The sequence below is a fragment of the Somniosus microcephalus genome, chromosome 26 (assembly GCF_052327205.1).
Source record: "Somniosus microcephalus isolate GS21.2 chromosome 26, FLI_Smic_1.0, whole genome shotgun sequence".
In the NCBI taxonomy this organism is placed as follows: domain Eukaryota; kingdom Metazoa; phylum Chordata; class Chondrichthyes; order Squaliformes; family Somniosidae; genus Somniosus; species Somniosus microcephalus.
Genome location: NC_141012.1, coordinates 28,140,930 through 28,160,225, shown reverse-complemented (window position 1 = coordinate 28,160,225; position 19,296 = coordinate 28,140,930). Strand labels below are relative to the sequence as shown.

General features: G+C 45.9%; 1 protein-coding gene across 1 annotated transcript in view; it reads right to left on the bottom strand.

Annotated features, from left to right (window-relative positions):
• The window catches only part of igsf9bb (immunoglobulin superfamily, member 9Bb), an 831,812-nt gene that overhangs the window by 170,741 nt on the left and 641,775 nt on the right, over positions 1 to 19,296 (bottom strand). Inside the window, exon 6 of the mRNA XM_085967995.1 lies at positions 13,938 to 14,079. Coding sequence (XP_085824121.1) covers positions 13,938 to 14,079 — 142 coding nt within the window. The remainder of the gene's footprint in view (positions 1 to 13,937; positions 14,080 to 19,296) is intronic.

The window sequence follows — 19,296 nt, the reverse complement described above, 5'->3', positions numbered from 1 at the left end:
CTATTTGTTTATGTTTGGTTCAACCAAAAGAGCGCCTTTATGGATCCTCCTGATTGGTGTGAGTCTTATTTATAAGAGCTGGGTTTTACTCATAAGGGCTGGGTCGGTGATGAATGATGGTTGCCCTGTGTTAACTTGATGCCAAGATTCTTACTTAATAAAAGCCTTTAGTTTTAAGTTGTAACCTCATGGATTCAGGCTGTTATTTGGCACATCAATTTTATTAAGTAACAACTTTGGAAGATGGATCGATTTTTGAAACCAGAGCGTCTGGATATCGATCCCCATTCGGCAGATGCATCGAAGAAATTTACGCATTGGCTTCGATGTTTTGAATACTTCATCGCATCGATCGATCCGACGGTTAACAAGTTGGGTCTTTTAACCAACTTGGTAAGTCATCAAACTTACTCTATATTTGAAGAATTTACTACGTATGAAGAGGCCCTTGCAGCTCTTAAGGCCCAGTACCTTAAGTCGGTTAATGAAGTATACGCCAGGTATCTTTTGTCTACTTGCAGGCAATTACCCAAGGAATCCCTGGATGATTTTCTGCAGGATCTTAAGGCTTTGGCTAAGGATTGCAACTACAAGGCTGTCTCTGCTATATTGTATCAGGAAGAAGCCATCCGTGATTCTTTCATATCTGGCCTTCGATCTAATTATATTAGACAGAGACTCCTCGAGAATGACTCGTTAGTTTTAAAAACAGTCGTTGTTACAGCTCGATCGTTAGATGTAGCCCAGAAGAAGCCCAGACCTGATGTCTTCTCTGCTGCCGCCTATCGTTTTACTCTGGCCTCGGTTACGGTTGACCAAACCATACCGTGTTCCTTGTCGAAATCTATGATGGACATTAAGATTAATGGTCGTCCTACTGGGTGTTTGATAGACTGTGGCAGTACTGAAAGTTTTATACATCCCAACCTTGTTAACTCCTGTTCATTGAAGGTGTATCCTACTCGAAGTGAAATTGTGATGGCGTCCAAGTCCCTTACTTCGGAGGTAACTGGATATTGTAAAGTCACATTGACCGTTAAGGATACGGAGTATAAGGACTTTAAACTCCTTATATTACCTCAGTTGTGTGTGAACTTAATTTTAGGTTTGGACTTCCAGTGTCAGCATGAGAGCGTTACCCTTAAGTATGGTGGATCTCAGCCTCCACTCACAGTCTGCGGCCTTTCTACTTTAAAAGTAAGTCCGCCTTCTTTGTTCGTGAACCTTGCTCCTAATTGTAGACCTATAGCAACTAAGAGTCGACGGTATAGTTCAGAAGATAAAACATTTATAAAAGAGGAAGTGGAAAGGCTTCAACGGGAGGGAATCATCGAACACAGTAATAGCCCGTGGCGTGCCCAGGTGGTGGTGGTTAAAACTAATGAAAAGAAAAGACTTGTGGTCGATTATAGCCAGACTATAAACTTGTATACCCAATTGGACGCCTATCCTTTGCCTCGTATTTCTGAGATGGTGAACCAGATAGCTCAGTATCGCGTGTTCTCCACCATTGATTTAAAGTCTGCCTACCATCAACTCCCTATCAAAATAGAAGACCGACCTTATACGGCCTTCGAAGCTAATGGGCGCCTGTATCAATTTCTTAGGGTGCCCATTGGAGTGACAAATGGGGTATCCGTCTTCCAACGGGAGATGGATCGTATGGTGGATGAATACGCATTGGAAGCAACATTCCCGTACCTGGACAATGTTACTATCTGTGGGCGTGACCAACGGGAGCATGATCAAAATCTTGCAAAGTTCCGAGAGATGGCAAAGAGGTTAAACCTGACCTACAACAAAAACAAGTGTACCTTCAATACTACACGTTTGTGTATTCTTGGTTGCGTTGTGGAGAATGGGGTAATCGGGCCGGATCCTGAAAGATTACGCCCACTTAAGGATTTACCTTTACCTCACACTGTAAAAGCTTTAAGAAGGTGTCTGGGATTCATTTCGTACTATGCCCAGTGGGTGGCTAGCTACTCAGATAAAGTCCAACCTCTTATTAAGTCGACGTCTTTTCCGCTATCGGTGGAAGCTCAGGAGGCTTTCTGTAATATCAAACGGGACATTGAGAAGGCAGTGGTATGTGCCGTGGATGAGAAGATCCCTTTTCAAGTGGAAAGTGATGCATCTGATTTTGCGTTGGCAGCAACTCTTAACCAAGCTGGTAGACCAGTAGCTTTCTTCTCTCGTACATTGCAAGGACCAGAAGTTCGACATTCTTCAGTGGAAAAGGAGGCGCAGGCGATTATCGAAGCAGTCAGGTATTGGAGACATTATCTCACTGGCCGACGTTTTACGCTTATTACTGACCAGCGATCTGTGGCCTTTATGTTCAATACTAAGCAGAGAGGCAAGATCAAAAATGATAAGATTTTAAGATGGCGAATAGAACTGTCAACATATGACTATGATATTCAGTACAGGCCTAGAGTATTTAATGAGTCATCGGATGCTTTGTCACGAGGAGTATGTGCTAGTCTAGGTATAGATAAGCTTCAAAGTCTCCACGATGCACTCTGCCACCCTGGGGTTACCAGAATGAACCACTTTATTAAGTCCCACAATCTACCCTACTCTATTGAGGAGGTCCGGACAATGACCAGAACCTGTCGTGTTTGTGCTGAATGCAAACCCCGCTTCTATAAGCCGTCCGAGCCAGCTCATCTTATTAAAGCAACTCAACCATTTGAGCATTTGAGTCTCGATTTTAAAGGTCCCCTTCCATCGAGCGACCGTAATGTCTATTTTCTTAATATTATAGACGAGTACTCTCGGTTCCCTTTTGTTATCCCCTGTCCGGATGTGACCAGTGCTGTTGTAATTAAATGCCTCTGCCAACTATTTTCTTTGTTTGGCATGCCTAACTATATACATAGTGATAGGGGTTCTTCCTTTATGAGCGAAGAATTGCGACAGTTTTTGCTATCGAAAGGAATTGCAATGAGTAGAACTACCAGCTATAACCCTCGTGGTAATGGGCAGGTCGAGAAAGAAAATGCGACAGTGTGGAAGGCTATCGTATTGTCTCTGAAGTCGCGAGGCCTGCCGACCTCTCGCTGGCAGGATGTCCTGCCAGACGTGCTACATTCTATAAGGTCTCTTTTGTGTACAGCGACGAATGCCACCCCTCATGAAAGGATGTTTAGCTTTCCAAGAAAAGCTACTAATGGAGTATCGTTACCCACATGGTTGATGACCACGGGCCCTGTGCTGTTGCGCAGACATGTGAGAGGCCACAAGACTGATCCACTGGTGGAGGAAGTACAACTCCTTCATGCTAATCCCCAGTATGCGTACATTCAATATCCGGATGGGTGAGAGGATATGGTCTCTATTAAAGATCTTGCACCTGCTGGAGCTCAAAGAGTTCGACTCTGAGAGTAGAGTTTTTAATCGTGGTATTGGACCTTCAGAGACACAAACCCTCAGTGTGGAAAACACTGATGATTCTGGGAATTCGGATGAACCAGAGTTGGTACTCCGGGAGGAGCCTCGGCAAGAGTTACGTCGTTCCCAGAGGACTATTAGACCTCCTGACAGATTGAATCTATAGCAGGGGGTGAATGTGATGAAATAACTCTGTGTTCTGGATTGTCTGTTGTTGTACTTGTTAATGTCTGTAAATGTTTTACAGGTGTAACCACTAATGTTCCTCCCTAGCTCCGCCTTTATGGATGCTCCTGATTGGTGTGAGTCTTATTTATAAGAGCTGGGTTTTACTCATAAGGGCTGGGTCGGTGATGAATGATGGTTGCCCTGTGTTAACTTGATGCCAAGATTCTTACTTAATAAAAGCCTTTAGTTTTAAGTTGTAACCTCATGGATTCAGGCTGTTATTTGGCACATCAATCCCGGACCGGATATTGAGTGGCGCCCCCTGCCTTACCGCCTGCCGCTAGCAACAACAGGTTGAGGGGAGCGTTTTGCAGTCAGAAAGGGCCTGGGGGAGCGCTATTTAAAGGCGACTGCTTCCTGCCTTTTTTTGTTGGTGACATTTTTGCACCACGCATTCTGAGAGAGAGAGAGAGACTTCTGGAGAGATTCAACGCTGTGTGAAGGAGTTTTGGGTACTGAGCAACACTTTGCAGGTTCATTTTGATTTGCCCTTCATTGCTTTGCCAGCGCTCTGAGGTAGCACCTCACTCCTCGGACTTTGCGCCTTAAGAGAGGTGAGAAGCGCCTGATTTAGCGCTCCAATCACCTCCAGGGGCGATAAAAGCCAAGTTTGCTGTCGGAGGAGATAATCAGCGCTAACCTTTGCGCACGGACGATAATGGCGCCCCAAACGGGGCGATACTGAATTTTTCCCATCTTTCTATTGATTGGTGCTATTGAAAACTTGGCCATGTATCTTTCTTTAATTGGGAAATCAGGATGAAGGACCAAGGCTAAAAGCACAGGACACTGGAGAGGTTGAAAGAGTAGAAAAAAATGGCAAGATAAATCCAGAAGTGATGGTGAGGTGAGGCGAATTTTTGTAAAGCCGGAAGACTGAAGGAGGAAGATGGAGGGGTGGGGGGATTCAGGGACCAGAAGAGTTCCACAGTTTTGAGGCCCTGGTAAAGAAGCAGGTAGAGTAGGAGATCATGATGTTTTTAGCTTTGAATTTGAGGGAAAGTGTAAGAATATGTAGGGCATCGTATCTCGAGAGTAAGAGGAACAAGAGAGGGACGCTCATTGGAGCAATGACTAAAGCGATATTGCTGGGAGGGAAGAGAGCTAGAGAGAGAGAGCGCGAGAGAGCACGTGACAAGAGAGCGCATGATAAGAGAGAGCGTGCGACAAGAGAGAGTGTGCGACAGAGAGGGCACGCGACAGAGAGCGCGACAGAGAGAGCGCGCGACAGAGAGAGCACGCGACTGTGCGACAGAGAGGGCACGCGACAGAGAGCGCGACAGAGAGAGCGCGCGACAGAGAGAGAACGCGACAGAGAGAGCACGTGACAGAGAGAGATTGCAACAAGAGAGAGAGCACGACAAGAGGGAGAGCGCGCGACAGAGAGAGCACACGACAAGAGAGTGCGCGACAGAGAGAGCACGACAGAGAGAGCGCGCGACAGAGAGCACGACAGACAGCGCGACAGAGCGCGCAACAAAGAGCGCGCGCGACAGAGACAGAGGGAGCACGACTGAGAGTGCGCGCGACAGAGAGAGTGCCGACAGAGAGAGCGCGCGACAGAGATAGAGAGAGCACGGCAGAAAGAGCGTGCGACAGAGAACATCGACAGAGAGAGAGCGCTTCAGAGAGAGAGCGCGCCAGAGAGAGCATGACAGAGAGAGAGAGCACGACAGAGAGAGAGCGACAGAGCGAGCGTGACAGAGAGAGAGCGTGACAGAGAGCACGACAGAGAGCGCAAGAAAGCAAGAGAGAGCACTTATAGACAAGAAGTGAAATAAAACCCTTTTTATGGTGAGGGATATTGGCAGTGGTTAACTGTGGAAACATTTATAGGGATATGAACAATTAAAGCTTGAGTAAGAAAGCTCACTCATGGAAGAAAAATCACATGTATTTAAAGAAAGAGTCACCAGGGAGTGTGTTTAAAGCTGTAACACACTCTTGAGAGTCAGATGCGATTTGCTCTCACAGCTACAATCTCAGGCCATTTTGTGTGCTGCACATTCCCAGACATCTGTTATTCTGTGTTAAGAAAAAAACATCAGCATTAATACTTCTGATGTAACAAGTGACTCGAGGCACAGTTTTATTTGTTGGGTTAACTTAATTTAGGAAGTGACATTTTGTAGAAAGTTTACCCAGTCAGTGGCTAATTGTTCTGAATGAAAACAGTTTAAAATAAGACCATTTAATTACTGCCTGTTTATCAACATATTTCTTCATTAGCGGGATTTATTATCCTGCAATAATAATGCGCTCGCTGGACAGAAACTGCAGATGCATCCAATTCAGGTGCATCCAAATTTCGAGCCGCTGTCATTTCCGATTTTCAATAGGATCTTTGAAGCTGATGAAAAATAATTCTGAAGATGGCAGCAGCCTGATAGGTTTTGGGTTCAGTGCCAGGCTGCATGATTTCCAAGGTAAGCACTGCGGATGTCATTTAGCAGCCCAGCTTGTGCCCACATGCAATCTTTTCAACCACCCAGTGATGTTGTAGTCTGTCACTATGGAGGGTCGGAAGAATATAATCATGCATTGTTGGAGGCAACGTCTATGTAAATGCATTGATCTGGGAGTTATGATTTTATTACACACATCACACAGAGGAATCCTTCCCTTCTGGTGGGAACCCAGCTTTGGACTCCCACTGACACCACCATCTCAAAGACAGAAAGGTGTTTGCAGCACTTTTTTTTATCTTTCCTGCCTCTTACAAAAGTACAGGATGTTCTTTCAATTCCCCCCTCCCCCCACTGTCTGCACCTGCTTAATATCTGTTACATCTCCAGATGAAGGGTCCCAGACCTGAAACGTTAACTCTGTTTCTCTCTCCACGGATGCTGCCTGGCCTGCTGAGTATTTCCAAAATTTTCTGTTGTTATTTCAGATTTCCAGCATCCGTAGTATTTTGCTATTATATAAGGTATTAACACTGCTGTTCACGATAAAAAATTTTAAAAGGCCTCACTTACCTCTGACGAAGGGTCTCAGACCTGAAACGTTAACTCTGTTTCTCCACAGATGCTGCCTGGCCTGCTGAGTGTTTCCAGCATTTTCTGTTGTTATCTCACTTACCTCCCCGCTCCCCCCGACTTGCTTCTTTAGGATACTGGTTTCAGTGCTTTTGTTCCATTTTAAGCCCAGTGACCATGGAGAAAATTACACCTTAAACCTTCAGTTTCGTGTGAAGCCATCTCTCCCCAGTACTGAGCCTATATGCCGACATTAAAAAAATTTCAGGATGCGGGCATCGCCGGCAAAGCCAGCATTTATTGCCCATCCCAAGTTGCCCTAAGAAGGTGGTATAGCAGTTTAATACAACTGAGTGACTTGCTAGGGCAGTTATGAGTCAACCACATTGGTGTGGGCCCGAAGCCACATATCGGCCAGACCGGGTAAGGACAGCAGATTTCCCTCCCTAAAAGGACATTAGTGAACCAGTTGGGTTTTTACGATAATCCGATGGCTTCACTTTTACTGCTACCAGTGTTTTATTTCCAGGTTTCTTTTTAAACTGAATTCAAATCCTCAAAATGCCATGTTAGGATTTGAACTCTCATTCCCTCAATTATTGTGCAAGCTCCTGGATTACTCGTCCAGCAACATAACCAGGACACTACTGTATCCCATTAATGCTTGGTTCGGTTGCCGGCACGGACTCGATGGGCCAAATGGCCTCCTTCTGTGCCGTTATGACTCTATGACACTCTCGCCTCAGTCAGAAAGTTGGGCCTTCAAGTCCCACACCAAAGACTTGAATGCATGAAATAAACAAATTTATGAGGTGATCTAATTGAGGTGTTCAAGATAATTAAAGGAGTTGATATGGTCGATAGAGAGAAACTATTTCCTCTGGTGGGGGAGCCCAGAACAAGGGGGCATAACCTTAAAATTAGAGCTAGGCCAGTCAACTGTGATGTCAGGAAGCACTTCTTCACACAAAGGGGAGTGGAAATCTGGAACTCTCTCCCCCCAAAACCTGTTGAGGCTGAGGGTCAATTGACAATTTCAAAACTGAGATTGATAAATCTTTGTTCGGCAAGGGTATTAAGGGTCACGGAACCAAGGTGGGTAGATGAAGTTAGGATACAGATCAGCCATGATCTCACTGAATGGCGGAACAGGCTCAAGGTGCGGAAGGGCCTATTCTTGTTCCTACGTTCCTGTGCAGTACTGAAGGAGTGCAACATTGTCCGAGATGTTGTCCTTTGAATATCCATTGAAATCAATGGAAAGAAAAATCGTGTGGCATGTAAAACGGGCAGCCGATCTATTCACGTCAGGCTCCCACCAGACGAGTTGAGTTGAAATGAACACCACTAGGATCGAGACCTGCAGATTTTCAGCCCCACAATCTAAACTCTTTAAAAAAATATATATATATAATTTACAAAATAGCAAATTTCAGAAGCTCAACCAGCTCCAAGTGCAAATCCCTGGATCACTCGAATTATGGACTTAGCTCGATGGGTGCATTTTGCTGGTCCCCTCACCAGACTCATGGATTTTCAAATATTGGCATCATTTTCCAAACCAGGGGAAGGAAAAGTAGAAGAATAGAGGTGTCAACCTTCTCAAATTGTACAGAATGCAGTGTTCGAGGCTGGCACTGGTACATAGGTATAATGATGTCTCATCATAAAGGAAGGGCTGTTCCAGTTGCCCAGGAGCTAGACACAGTTTGGACAGTCGTTTCTGTCTGAGATAGTAGAGACATGAATACCAGCTCCTCCAGCAGCAGAGAGGCAGCTTAAAGTTCGAGGTATAACCGTTCATAAGAATTGACCTGTCTTTCTCTTTCACGCAATATTTCATCTGCTTTGCATTTCTGGTACTTGGTTTATCTTTTCGTCCAGTTTTCCAATATTTGTAGTTTTCTTTTGACATCCTCAGCTGGTCCTGCTCTCAAACTTCACCTCCCCTTCTCTCCGGGTTTTAGCACTTCCCAAGACACAGGTGAACCACACAGCACCAGATCTGAGCAGCCTGCCTGCTGGGTACTGTAGCCATGTGCTGAATTCAGTTCTCCTGAAGTAAAGAGGGTGGCTTGGAGACAATTAGCAACCAGGCAGATGAAAGCGAGGATAAAGAACTTTTTAAGGATGCAAATCCATTAGCATAAATATAAAAGAAATTTGTGTCTATATTCCAGTTTAAACCTGCTGGGTTCGCTTTACCACTCAGCTTTCCTTAACATCTCAGAACAATCACTAATGTACTAAAAGGCACAAGCCCGTCTTGTTGCCTAATTATTCCATGCTCAGAATCTCAAAAAAATGCACATTAGTGTTGTGATTCAAATTGGCCAATGGGGCTTATTTGCTGATATCTCTGATCCGTTAATGCTGTTTTGAAAGTGACTTCCACTGTAATTACAAAAGCACATTTAAAATGGCCATGTCAGCGTTGGCAGCTGCACAAAAAGATCCCGTTGAACGTGCACCCCCTGAATGCTACCACGAGATGGCAGGGTGTCCATGTTGCTGCTATTGGCTACTGGTAATATATTCAGAAGGGAGCTGTAGAATATACAACTTATTTCGCAGCAGTACATTATCAAAGGTTTCTCATTCCTGGAGTAGATTCACAGGTCAGCACTGATTATTGTTTTTATAACACCTATACTCTCACCCTGCCTGCTCCCAGTTGAACTTTACTGAAATGGAGACATATTCATTTCAAATCGACACATTACAACAGACAACAGACCAGCAGTGGAGATATGATACCATGGCCTTGCAATAATGTAATTTTTTAAATGGGTCACTAAGAAGGAAAATGATGGCATAGATCTGAAGACAGTGGACACCCATTTAAAAAATACAAAATCGGTGAATAGAAGTGCTAAGGAAACATGCTGGATTTCAGACAGATTTCATAGAATCATAGAATGGTTACAGCACAGAAGGAGGCCCTTCAGCCCATCGAGACAATGCCAGCTGTCTGCAAGAGCACTTCAGCTAGTCCCACTCCCCCGCCCTTTCCCCGTAGCCCTGCAAATTGTTTTCTTTCAGGTGCTTATCCAATTCCCTTTTGAAAGCCACGATTGAATCTGCCTCCACCTCCCTTTCAGGCAGTGCATTCCAGATCCTAACCACTCGCTGCGTAAAAAAGGTTTTCCTCATGTCGCCTTTGGTTCTTTTGCCAGTCACCTTAAATCTGTGTCCTCTGGTTCTCGACCCTTCCGCCAGTGGGAACAGTTTCTCCCTATCTACTCTGTCTCGACCCCTCCTGATTTGTAAATGAGAAGCAGTTACGTGTGATAAATACATTTTGGACAGGCAGGGTACAGTGAGGTACAACACCAAGAAACCGCCTCTTGGGACTACACTGCACCATCAAAATATTATTTGGTGGAAGTCTGCAGTTCTACTTCCATTTAATTGCCTCCTCAAGAAATGTAGGCCAGTTGCAAGGTTATAAAATGCAGCTTGTGCTTGATTCACTGAAGGGTATAGAATCAATGAGCTGAATGGCTTTTCTCTCCACTCCACACTTTAATTTTCTTAGGAAATCACTCCCTGGTATCTGATAATAATGTGGCTTCCATTTTATGTGCCGGTTTTGTCCAGTTTCTGCGCCAGCAGTTCCCAGTGGGATGGGCACCAATTGTGCTGGCACTCCTTGCCCTCCAGGCACGAACATCAACACAGGAGTCATTACGATAGTGAAATAATTACTGCCAAGTTTATCAAGAAGCTCCCAGCAGTTTATTCAGGAATTCGTACATCTGTCCAGAATACGTACCCAAATATATGCAAGTCTTGTAACTGGTAAAATAGATAAGGGAGAACCAGTGGATGTGGTGTATTTGGATTTTCAGAAGGCCTTTGATAAAGTCCCACATAAGAGGTTAGTGTGCAAAATTAAAGCACATGGGATTGAAAATTGGTTAACAGACAGGAAACAGAGAGTAGGAATAAATGGGTCTTTTTTGGGGTGGCAGGTGGTGACTAGTGGGGTACCGCAGGGATCAGTGCTCGGGCCCCAGCTATTCACAATATATATCAATGATTTGGATGAGGGAACCAAATGCAATATTTCCAAGTTTGCTGACGACACGAAACTAGGTGGGATTGTGAGTTGTGAGGAGGATGCAAAGAGGCTTCAAGGTGATTTAGACAAGTTGAGTGAGTGGGCAAATACATGGCAGATGCAGTATAACGTGGATAAATGTGAAGTTATCCACTTCGGCGGCAAAAACAGAAAGTTAGAGTATTATTTAAATGGTGATAGATTAGGAAATGTTGATGTACAAAGGGACCTGGGTGTCCTTGTACACCAGTCACTGAAAGCAAACATGCAGGTGCAGCAAGCAGTTAGGAAGGCAAATGGTATGTTGGCCTTCATTGTAAGAGGATTTGAGTACAGGAGCAAGGATGTCTTACTACAGTTATACAGGGCCTTGGTGAGACCACACCTGGAGTACTGTGTGCAGTTTTGGTCTCCTTACCTAAGAAAGGATATACTTGCCATAGAGGGAGTGCAGCGAAGGTTCACCAGACTGATTCCTGGGATGGCACGACTGTCGTATGAGGAGAGATTGGGTCGACTAGGCCTGTATTCACTAGAGTTTAGAAGAATGAGAGGGGATCTCATTGAAACATATAAAATTCTGACAGGGCTAGACAGACTGGATGCAGGATGGATGTTTCCCCTGGCTGGGGGGTCTGGAACGAGGGTTCACAGTCTCAGGATATGGGATAGGACATTTAGGACTGAGATGAGGAGAAATTTCTTCACTCAGAGGGTGGTGAACCTGTGGAATTCTCTACAACAGAAGGCTGTGGAGGCCAAGTCACTGAATATATTTAAGAAGGAGATAGATAGATTTCTAGATACAAAAGGCATCAAGAGGTATGGGGAGAGAATGGGAATATGGTATTGAGATAGAGGCCACAATTTTCATTGAGCCATGGAGTCGGGATTGGAGGCGTGCGGGGGGTTAAATTCCCGAAATCGGGGGTCCTGACCCCATCCCGCCCCCAACCCGCCTCCATGCCAATTTCAAAGGAGGCGGGTACCTGCCCCGCACTGTGACCCGCCTACCCAAGGCAGGAAGGGATTAGTGCCAATTAACTGCCTGTTAACAGGTAGTTAACAGGCAGTTTTTAGCCTAATCCCTATTTTTAAGCTTGAACTGTGGGAATCCCGACGGCTCCAAACCACGCCAAGTTGGAGGAGTCGGGCCATCAGGTTGAAGGACTTGGAGGGGTCAAGATGTCGGTGTTCAGGTGAGTGATGTGTGCCTGAGTGCAAAGGTAAGTGTGTTTGGTGTGTCTAAAGTGATTAAATAAGTTTTACATACATTTTCAGCCTTCCTTCCTTTAGGTTCGGGGAGTCCCTCATCTCATCGGCACAGAAAGCAGAATGGCTGCGATCTGTCAAAAGTGACAGCCTGCAGCTTTCTGTGCAGGAGAGATTTCTAACTGAGTCTATGTAGAAGGACTCAGGTTAGAAGCAAGACTGTCAGTGTTTGACAGCTTCAAACAGCTGTGAAACACTGATATTTCATCTGTCAAAAGCTCTTGACAGATGAAATTTCAGTCTGTGACGTCACCTGTTGCCGGGTGGCCCTTAATTGGCCTGCTGAGCCCACTGGGTGGGCTCAACAAGGTCAATCAAGTTAAAATCGCGTGGATTGGCCGCACCTCGATGGAGGCGGGATTACAACCCCGAAAGTTGTAGTCCCGCCTCCTTCCCGACTTCTGAATGAAAATCACCCCCAGAGGATCAGCCATGATCATACTGAATGGCGGAGCAGGCTCGAAGGGCCGAATGGCCTACTCCTGCTCCTATTTTTCTATGTTCTATGTTTCTAAGTCTTGCAGTCACTGAGGTTTGAGAGGTGCCAGTGTGCGTATACTTGCTGAAGTCTGATAGAGATGAGCCGTGCTGTGGCTGAACAACTTTTAGCCTTTCGTCAGAACAATCCACTGGCCTTGAAAGCCGGTCTTTTCGCTTCTGTACTTGACAGTCAGCGATGTCTCACTCAAGGAGAGAATGGGCGCGTGCAGAGGCAGAAACGCCCAGTGAAAGCCTGATGGACTGAGCTATTCCTTAGCTGCAGGAAGAGACAGTTCATCCATTTGCAACCCTTTCTTGGGCCGTGAACTGGCCCTGTACATTCGCACAGATAGCGCTCCGTTTTGAGTTCCGTGTTCACCTGTGCACTCTGTGTAATGAAAATATAAACCCAGTCATAAAGAACAGGTTAGATGCGGCCGGACCTGCTGTGGTTTCCAGCAAAGAAAATGTTTTTTGTCTGTTTTTTGTTTTTCATACAGACCCCAGCATCTGCAACATTTTACCCCTTGTTACCTCATTGTCCTTTGATGTAATGTTTTCCTGACTGACCTGTTTGGACACCATTCACACCTTTGATTGCTGTGATTATCTCTCTGCCGAGGTGTGATAAATGGCAGTTAGAAAGATTACCTGTAATCATCTGGCATTATTCTCTGACTATATAATCTGTGTCTATAGGCATATCTCCACTTCACCTGATGAAGGAGTAGCGCTCTGAAAGCTTGTGATTTCAAATAAAACTGTTGGACTATCACCTGGTGTTGTGTGACTTCTTACATATGATTATATTGCACAGAGGAAACCTTCCCCTGTGTTTAGGAAGCTCATGAAGGGAATCCCAGGTCTAACTTTGTGGTAGGGAGGTTAAGAAGCGTGCACCAATTCTCACAAATATGCTGCTGCCTGTATCCGGGTGGGAGCGCAGCTCGAAAATAATCTAATAACAATTCGGAGACCGATTTTTTGATTCATATTATTGGCTGCACCGTCAGCCAAACCATGCATATTTACATTAAAATTGGCTCTGTATTGATGAGTGGGGTACGAGGGGAAAAAAAAGAATTTCTCAATGCAGGAAAATTAACCATGACTGCTAGAAATGGCTCCTGCTGCAAAGTGAGCAAATGTACAAAGTGGTTGAGGAAAGGATCAGGCCTGGTAGCGATGGCTCTCATGGAGAATAGCCAATGAACACTCACTCACGATGAATGGCCAATTAGCTGACGTGCTTCAGGGTGGCCAGCACCCATTAAACCGGACCCCAGCAAGGGGGGGGGGGAGGGGGAGCGGTCAGTGCCTTCAGGAGGAGGGGAAATTTTTTTAAAGGGGAAATAAAATATACATGTTAAAAAAGCAAAGAAAAATAGCTAATTTGAAGAAACAAAATGAAGCACTAAAAAGCATTTACATTCCTGCCAAATAGATGAGGAGCCACAGGAGAAAGTCACCTGGTGGGGACACAAACGTGAATCAATACTTAAAAAAAAACAAGACTTTACTTCTTGAAGAAGACGTTTTCTTCCTCCCAGAACCAGGTGTATGTCAGGTTACCAGGATACGCTTCTGCCTGACAGGTGAAGAGGGCATCTTGCGATATGTTTACTGTTATATTTTCCGGCGGCGAGATGATGAAGGGTGGCCCTAGGAGACAACAGAAAGAAGCAGTGGGTTAGTTATTCCAGAGGCACTCACACAGCAGCAAGGACGAGACACCAGATCGGCCAATAACGGCCACAGAAGGCTGCAGCAAACAATAAAGCCACAATTGTCAGGATTTTCAATGGTATTTTTTACCTTCTGCAAGTGTGGACCATGGTGATACTTTTGTAACATTGCACCGGGGCTAATATGTAGCCCTTGTGAGCATAAGTACAATTAACTAAAAAAAAAAAACTGCTCTTAACATGCCCTTTCCATGATTACGATTTGATCTCAGAACTGTTACACGGAGATTCATTGCTTTCAAGCTACGTGCTTTTCACTGGAGAAGCCTCTACAAAGCACAGCATGGCAACGATTCAAAATATACAGCAAAATCCATTGGATAGTTAGGCAGTTAAACATCTCCCTCAGACGGCTTGAGCTCCCTCGTTATCGCAGGCTGTACAGCAGACAGAAGGGAATGACCCGTCTGTCAGAGAACCAGCTCACTTTTGTTCGGCACTTACTCCATTCAAGCTTTGTGTGGAGCAGGCTTACTCTTAAAGGCAGACTGCCACCATTTGGGAGAGGGATTTTCAATTGCCTGTTTGTGGACGAGCCAAGGATCATTTCCACCACATGACAAGTGACATATTGGCCTCGATATTTACAGGGAGGTAAGGAGGGAGCGGTGGGGGGGCGCAGTTTAGCAGTTGGGAAACCCGAAAGAACGGATTCCCCCACCCCCAGGTCCTGCCGAATTTAACGGACGGGTACCTGATTACCATTTTTGGAATCTGTTTCCGGGCTGTGAAAGGCTGGCTGGCTGGCTGTGGGGTGGCTAGGCCTGCGGCACCAGGCCTCAGCTAAGGAGTGGAGGGGTGGGAGGGAGAGATCGGGAAAGGAGGGGAGAAGGTCATGGGGGAGGGGGGGTCCCGTGGAAAAGATCACGGGGGGGGGGAGGATCGTGGAGGACCTGGTGGGGAGGGCGGGGGCGGAGATCACAGGCCGGGGAGGACACAGGATCGATGGGGAGGTTAACAAGCTAGCTTGGTGGGCCTGGGCGGGGAAGCGCTCCAGGTCTTCCTGGCCCACCAGCAGAGCTGGAAAGTATTTAAATGAGGGACCCGGCCCCAAATTGCAGGTTGGTCGCCTACCCCTCGTCTTGCCTCCATTAAAACTTGAAGAGGGCAGTTTGGGTTCAGATTTGACATTTTAAAAATTTTAACTTCCCAAACAACCCAAACCCACCCGTTTAAGGTTAAAATTAGCCCCATTGTTTTTGCTTTGTGGTGATTGTTGAACTTGGGCTCCCCCACAACCCCCGCAAACATCCAAGATAAGAGGCTAAACCTGGGGGGCAGGGGGGAGGCACTCCTGCTCCTCCTGGCCCACAAGCAGTGCTGTAAAGCCACTTACCTTCTCCCCGAAGCTGACCTTGCCTCCCTTCAGCTGCCAGGTTTCCTGTGGCCTGGAAAACCTGACCGGCCTGGGTTAAACCTGCAAAGCAGGTTAAATTTGAGGCTGCGAGCCTCATTAAAATATTCAAATGGCCAACCCACCTCCTGGGAATGGGTTGGTTGCCCACCCCTTGTCCCGCGTCCATTAAACCCAGAAGTAGGCGGGTTGGAGATTTTTAAAGTTTTAACATCTCACCCGTTTTCGGGGTTAAAATTCACCCCTGTGTCTTGCCACAAGGCGTTATATATTGCTGCTCCAGCAAGGGAGGAAGTACTATTCAGACGGAGAGTTGTGAGGCTGCAGAATTTACTTCCAGGATTAGTGGCGCGTCGAGAAAAACACTGGCACAGATTTCATAGGTCAAACCTGTTCCTGTGCTGTGACATTATTCTATTCCTTGTGGACCCCGGTTTGAGAATCTATACACTGTAACACTTGATAGTATTGACCCAGTTCCTTTTAAAAGATACCAACTGACCAACTGTTTTTTTCTGGCCTTCTGTTCCACATATCCACTATCCTCAGGAATTTCTTAGGTTTTTCTAATGTCTAATCTTGCTCAAGGTTTGTGAATTTCACATATGTGTGAAAGGTTTCTGAATCTTTACAAACCTCTACAAATCTATTCCACTTGAGATCCCACCAGCAACTAATTCAATCCTCCCACTCACATTGTTAACGATCAATCCTTTCCTCATTAAGTAACACACGGGCTCATGACTTGTCGGTCTCCAACAACAGCTGAGGCGACGTATTCAGTGAGGACAACGTGATCTTCTGACACACAGCAAGTTTCTTTCCCTTGCTGTGGCTCAGTGGGTCCTCTGAGTCAGAAAGTTGTGGGTTCAAGTCCCACTCCGGGGACTTGAGCACATAAAGCTAGGCTGACACTCCATTGCAGTGCTGAGGGAATGCTGTAATGTCGGAGGTGCCGTCTTTTGGATGAGACGTTAAACCGAGGCCCTGTCTGCTCTCTCAGGTGGACGTAAAAGATCCCATGGCCTATTTCGAAGAAGAGCAGGGGAGTTATCCCTGGTGTCCTGGCCAATATTTATCCCTCAACCAACATAATAAAAACAGATTATCTGGTCATTATCACATTGCTGTTTGTGGGAGCTTGCTGTGCGCAAATTGGCTGCCACGTTTCCCACATAACAACAGTGACACTTCAAAAGTACTTCATTGGCTGGAAAGCGCTTTGAGACGTCCGGTTGTCGTGAAAGGCACTATATAAATGCAAGTCTTTCTTTCTTCTTTCAGGACTCCCTTGACAATATGTTGTTTGTTGACATGCTGTCCACAGATAAGAACCAGACAGTTCAATTAGAGAACACTATGAACTGACAACCTCTCCGCAGGAAGAAGACGATCACTTTGTGAAAACCTCCACTTAAACCCTTGAGGATTCTCGATCACCGTCTCTCATGTGTAAGCGCCAATGTGCTTTTGTTATCAGTGTTGATTGGCCGCCAGGTCTATCACATTGTTATTCGGACCACAGTGTGATGCGAGAACAGCAGGTGACACGTGAGCTCTGGGACCCTCCTTTTCCTTTTGTAGAGGTTTGCGTTGGTTCTTATTGCCTTGGCTCAGTGGTAGCAGTCTCATCTCTACATCTGAAGGTCATGGGTTCAGGTCCCACTCCAGGGACTTTAACATGTAAACTAGCCTGACACTCCCAGTGCAGTACTGAGGGAGTGCTGCACTGTCGGTGGCGCAGTATTTATGATGAGATTTTACCCGAGGCCCTCTCTGCTCTCATGTAAAAGATCCCATGGCACTATTCGAAGAGGAGCAGGGGAGTTCTCCTGGTTTCCTGCTGGCCGACATTTATCCCTCAACCAACAACTTAAACAGATGATCTGGCCATTTATTTCAATGCTGTTTGTGGGAGCTTGCTGTGCGCAAATTGGCTGCCACGTTTCCTACATTACAACAGTGACTACAATTCAAAAGTACTTCATTGGCTATAAAGCGCTTTGGGACATCCTGAGGTTGTGAAAGGCGCTATAGAATTGCAAGCCGTTTTTTTTTCTTTCTTATTGGGTCTATTTGAAAGGCACGTTTAGCGCCAAATGCAGCAGCAGCTATCAGTACCTGTGAATGTTGTAGTCTTGTACGCTTTTGTATTGTTGAGTATAGGTGGTGGGCGAGCTGAGTTCCAGCCCTCGATGGCACATTATGAAGGAGGACCTATAAAGAACGGGTTTCATGGAATACAATCCACAGGTTTCCGCCCATTCATTCTTAACAAATGGAAAATAGTGAGTGGTGATGAGGCTCTGGTCGGTAACATAAGCTTGTAGACTCATCGCTGTATTGTGTGTTGCATTTCAAAAGCTATTCAGTCAGCAGAATGTAGATTCACACAGTATTTAAGAGAGGGCAGTTTTCAAACTGTTCACAACCTTGGTGTCATATTTGACGCTGAATTGAGCTTCCGACCACATATCCGCAGCATAACAAAGACCGCCTATTTCCACTTCCGTAACATCGCCCGTCTCCGCCCTTGCCTCAGCTCATCCGCTGCTGAAACCCTCATCCATGCCTTTGTTAACTCCAGACTTGACTATTCCAATGCACTCCTGGCCTGTCTCCCACATTCTACCCTAAGTAAACCTGAGGTCATCCAAAACTCAGCTGCCCGTGTCCTAACTTGCACCAAGTGCCGTTCACCCATCACCCCTGTGCTCGCTGACCTACATTGGCTCCCGGTTAAGCAGCGCCTCGATTTCAAAATTCTCATCCTTGTTTTCAAATCCCTTCATGGCCTCGTGCCTCCCTATCTCTGTAATCTCCTTCAGCCCCACAACCCCCCCGAGATATCTGCGCTCCTCTAATTCTAACATCTTGAGCATCGCTGATTATAATCGCTCAACCTTTGGTGGCCGTGTCTTCTGTTGCCTCGGCCCTAAGCTCTGGTATTCCCTGCCTAAACCTCTCCGCCTCGCTACCTCTCTTTCCTCATTTAAGACGCTCCTTAAAACCGACCTCTTTGACCAAGCTTTTGGTCACCTGCCCTAATTTATGCTTATGTGGTTTGATGTCAAATTTTTTGTGTTACAATACTCCTGTGCAGCGCCTTGGGCCGTTTTACTACGATAAAGGTGCTATATAAATACAAGTTGTTGTTGTTGTTCAAAGAGCTTTAGTGTATTTGACTGACCTGTTCTGATGAAGAGTCTAAGCTGCTTTTCCATCAAGACTTTTGGGCAGGGAGAAGAAAAATTTCAGTGTGGGTAGAGGGCCAGTATTAGATGGGGTAAGGGATGCTTTACGCTAAAAGTTGCTCCCTCCATGATGTCAGTTGTGGCTCAGTGGGTAGCACACTCACCTCTGAGTCAGAAGGTTGTGGGTTCAAGTCCCACTCCATGAGAATTGAGCACAAAAATCTAGGCTGACACTCCCAGTGCAGTGCTGAGGGAGCGCTGCACTGTCGGAGGAGCCGTCTTGTGGATGAGACGTTAAACTAAGGCCCCTAATTGCTCTTGAGAAGGTGGCGGTGAGCCGCCGCCTTGAACCGCTGCAGTCCATGTGGTGAAGGTATTCCCACAGTGCTGTTAGGGAGGGAATTGACTGGTTCTGTTGCTTCCCTCTCATCAAGGCCCTCCAGCTGCACTCCCCCCTGATGTAAGAAAACTCACTAAGCACCTGGTTTGAGTATAAAACAAGGATTTAATCAACTGTTTCACAACCATGAGATTCTAGTTACATCACTAGTTCCTGGTTACAAAAAAGTCGTGGGCAAGCTGGGCC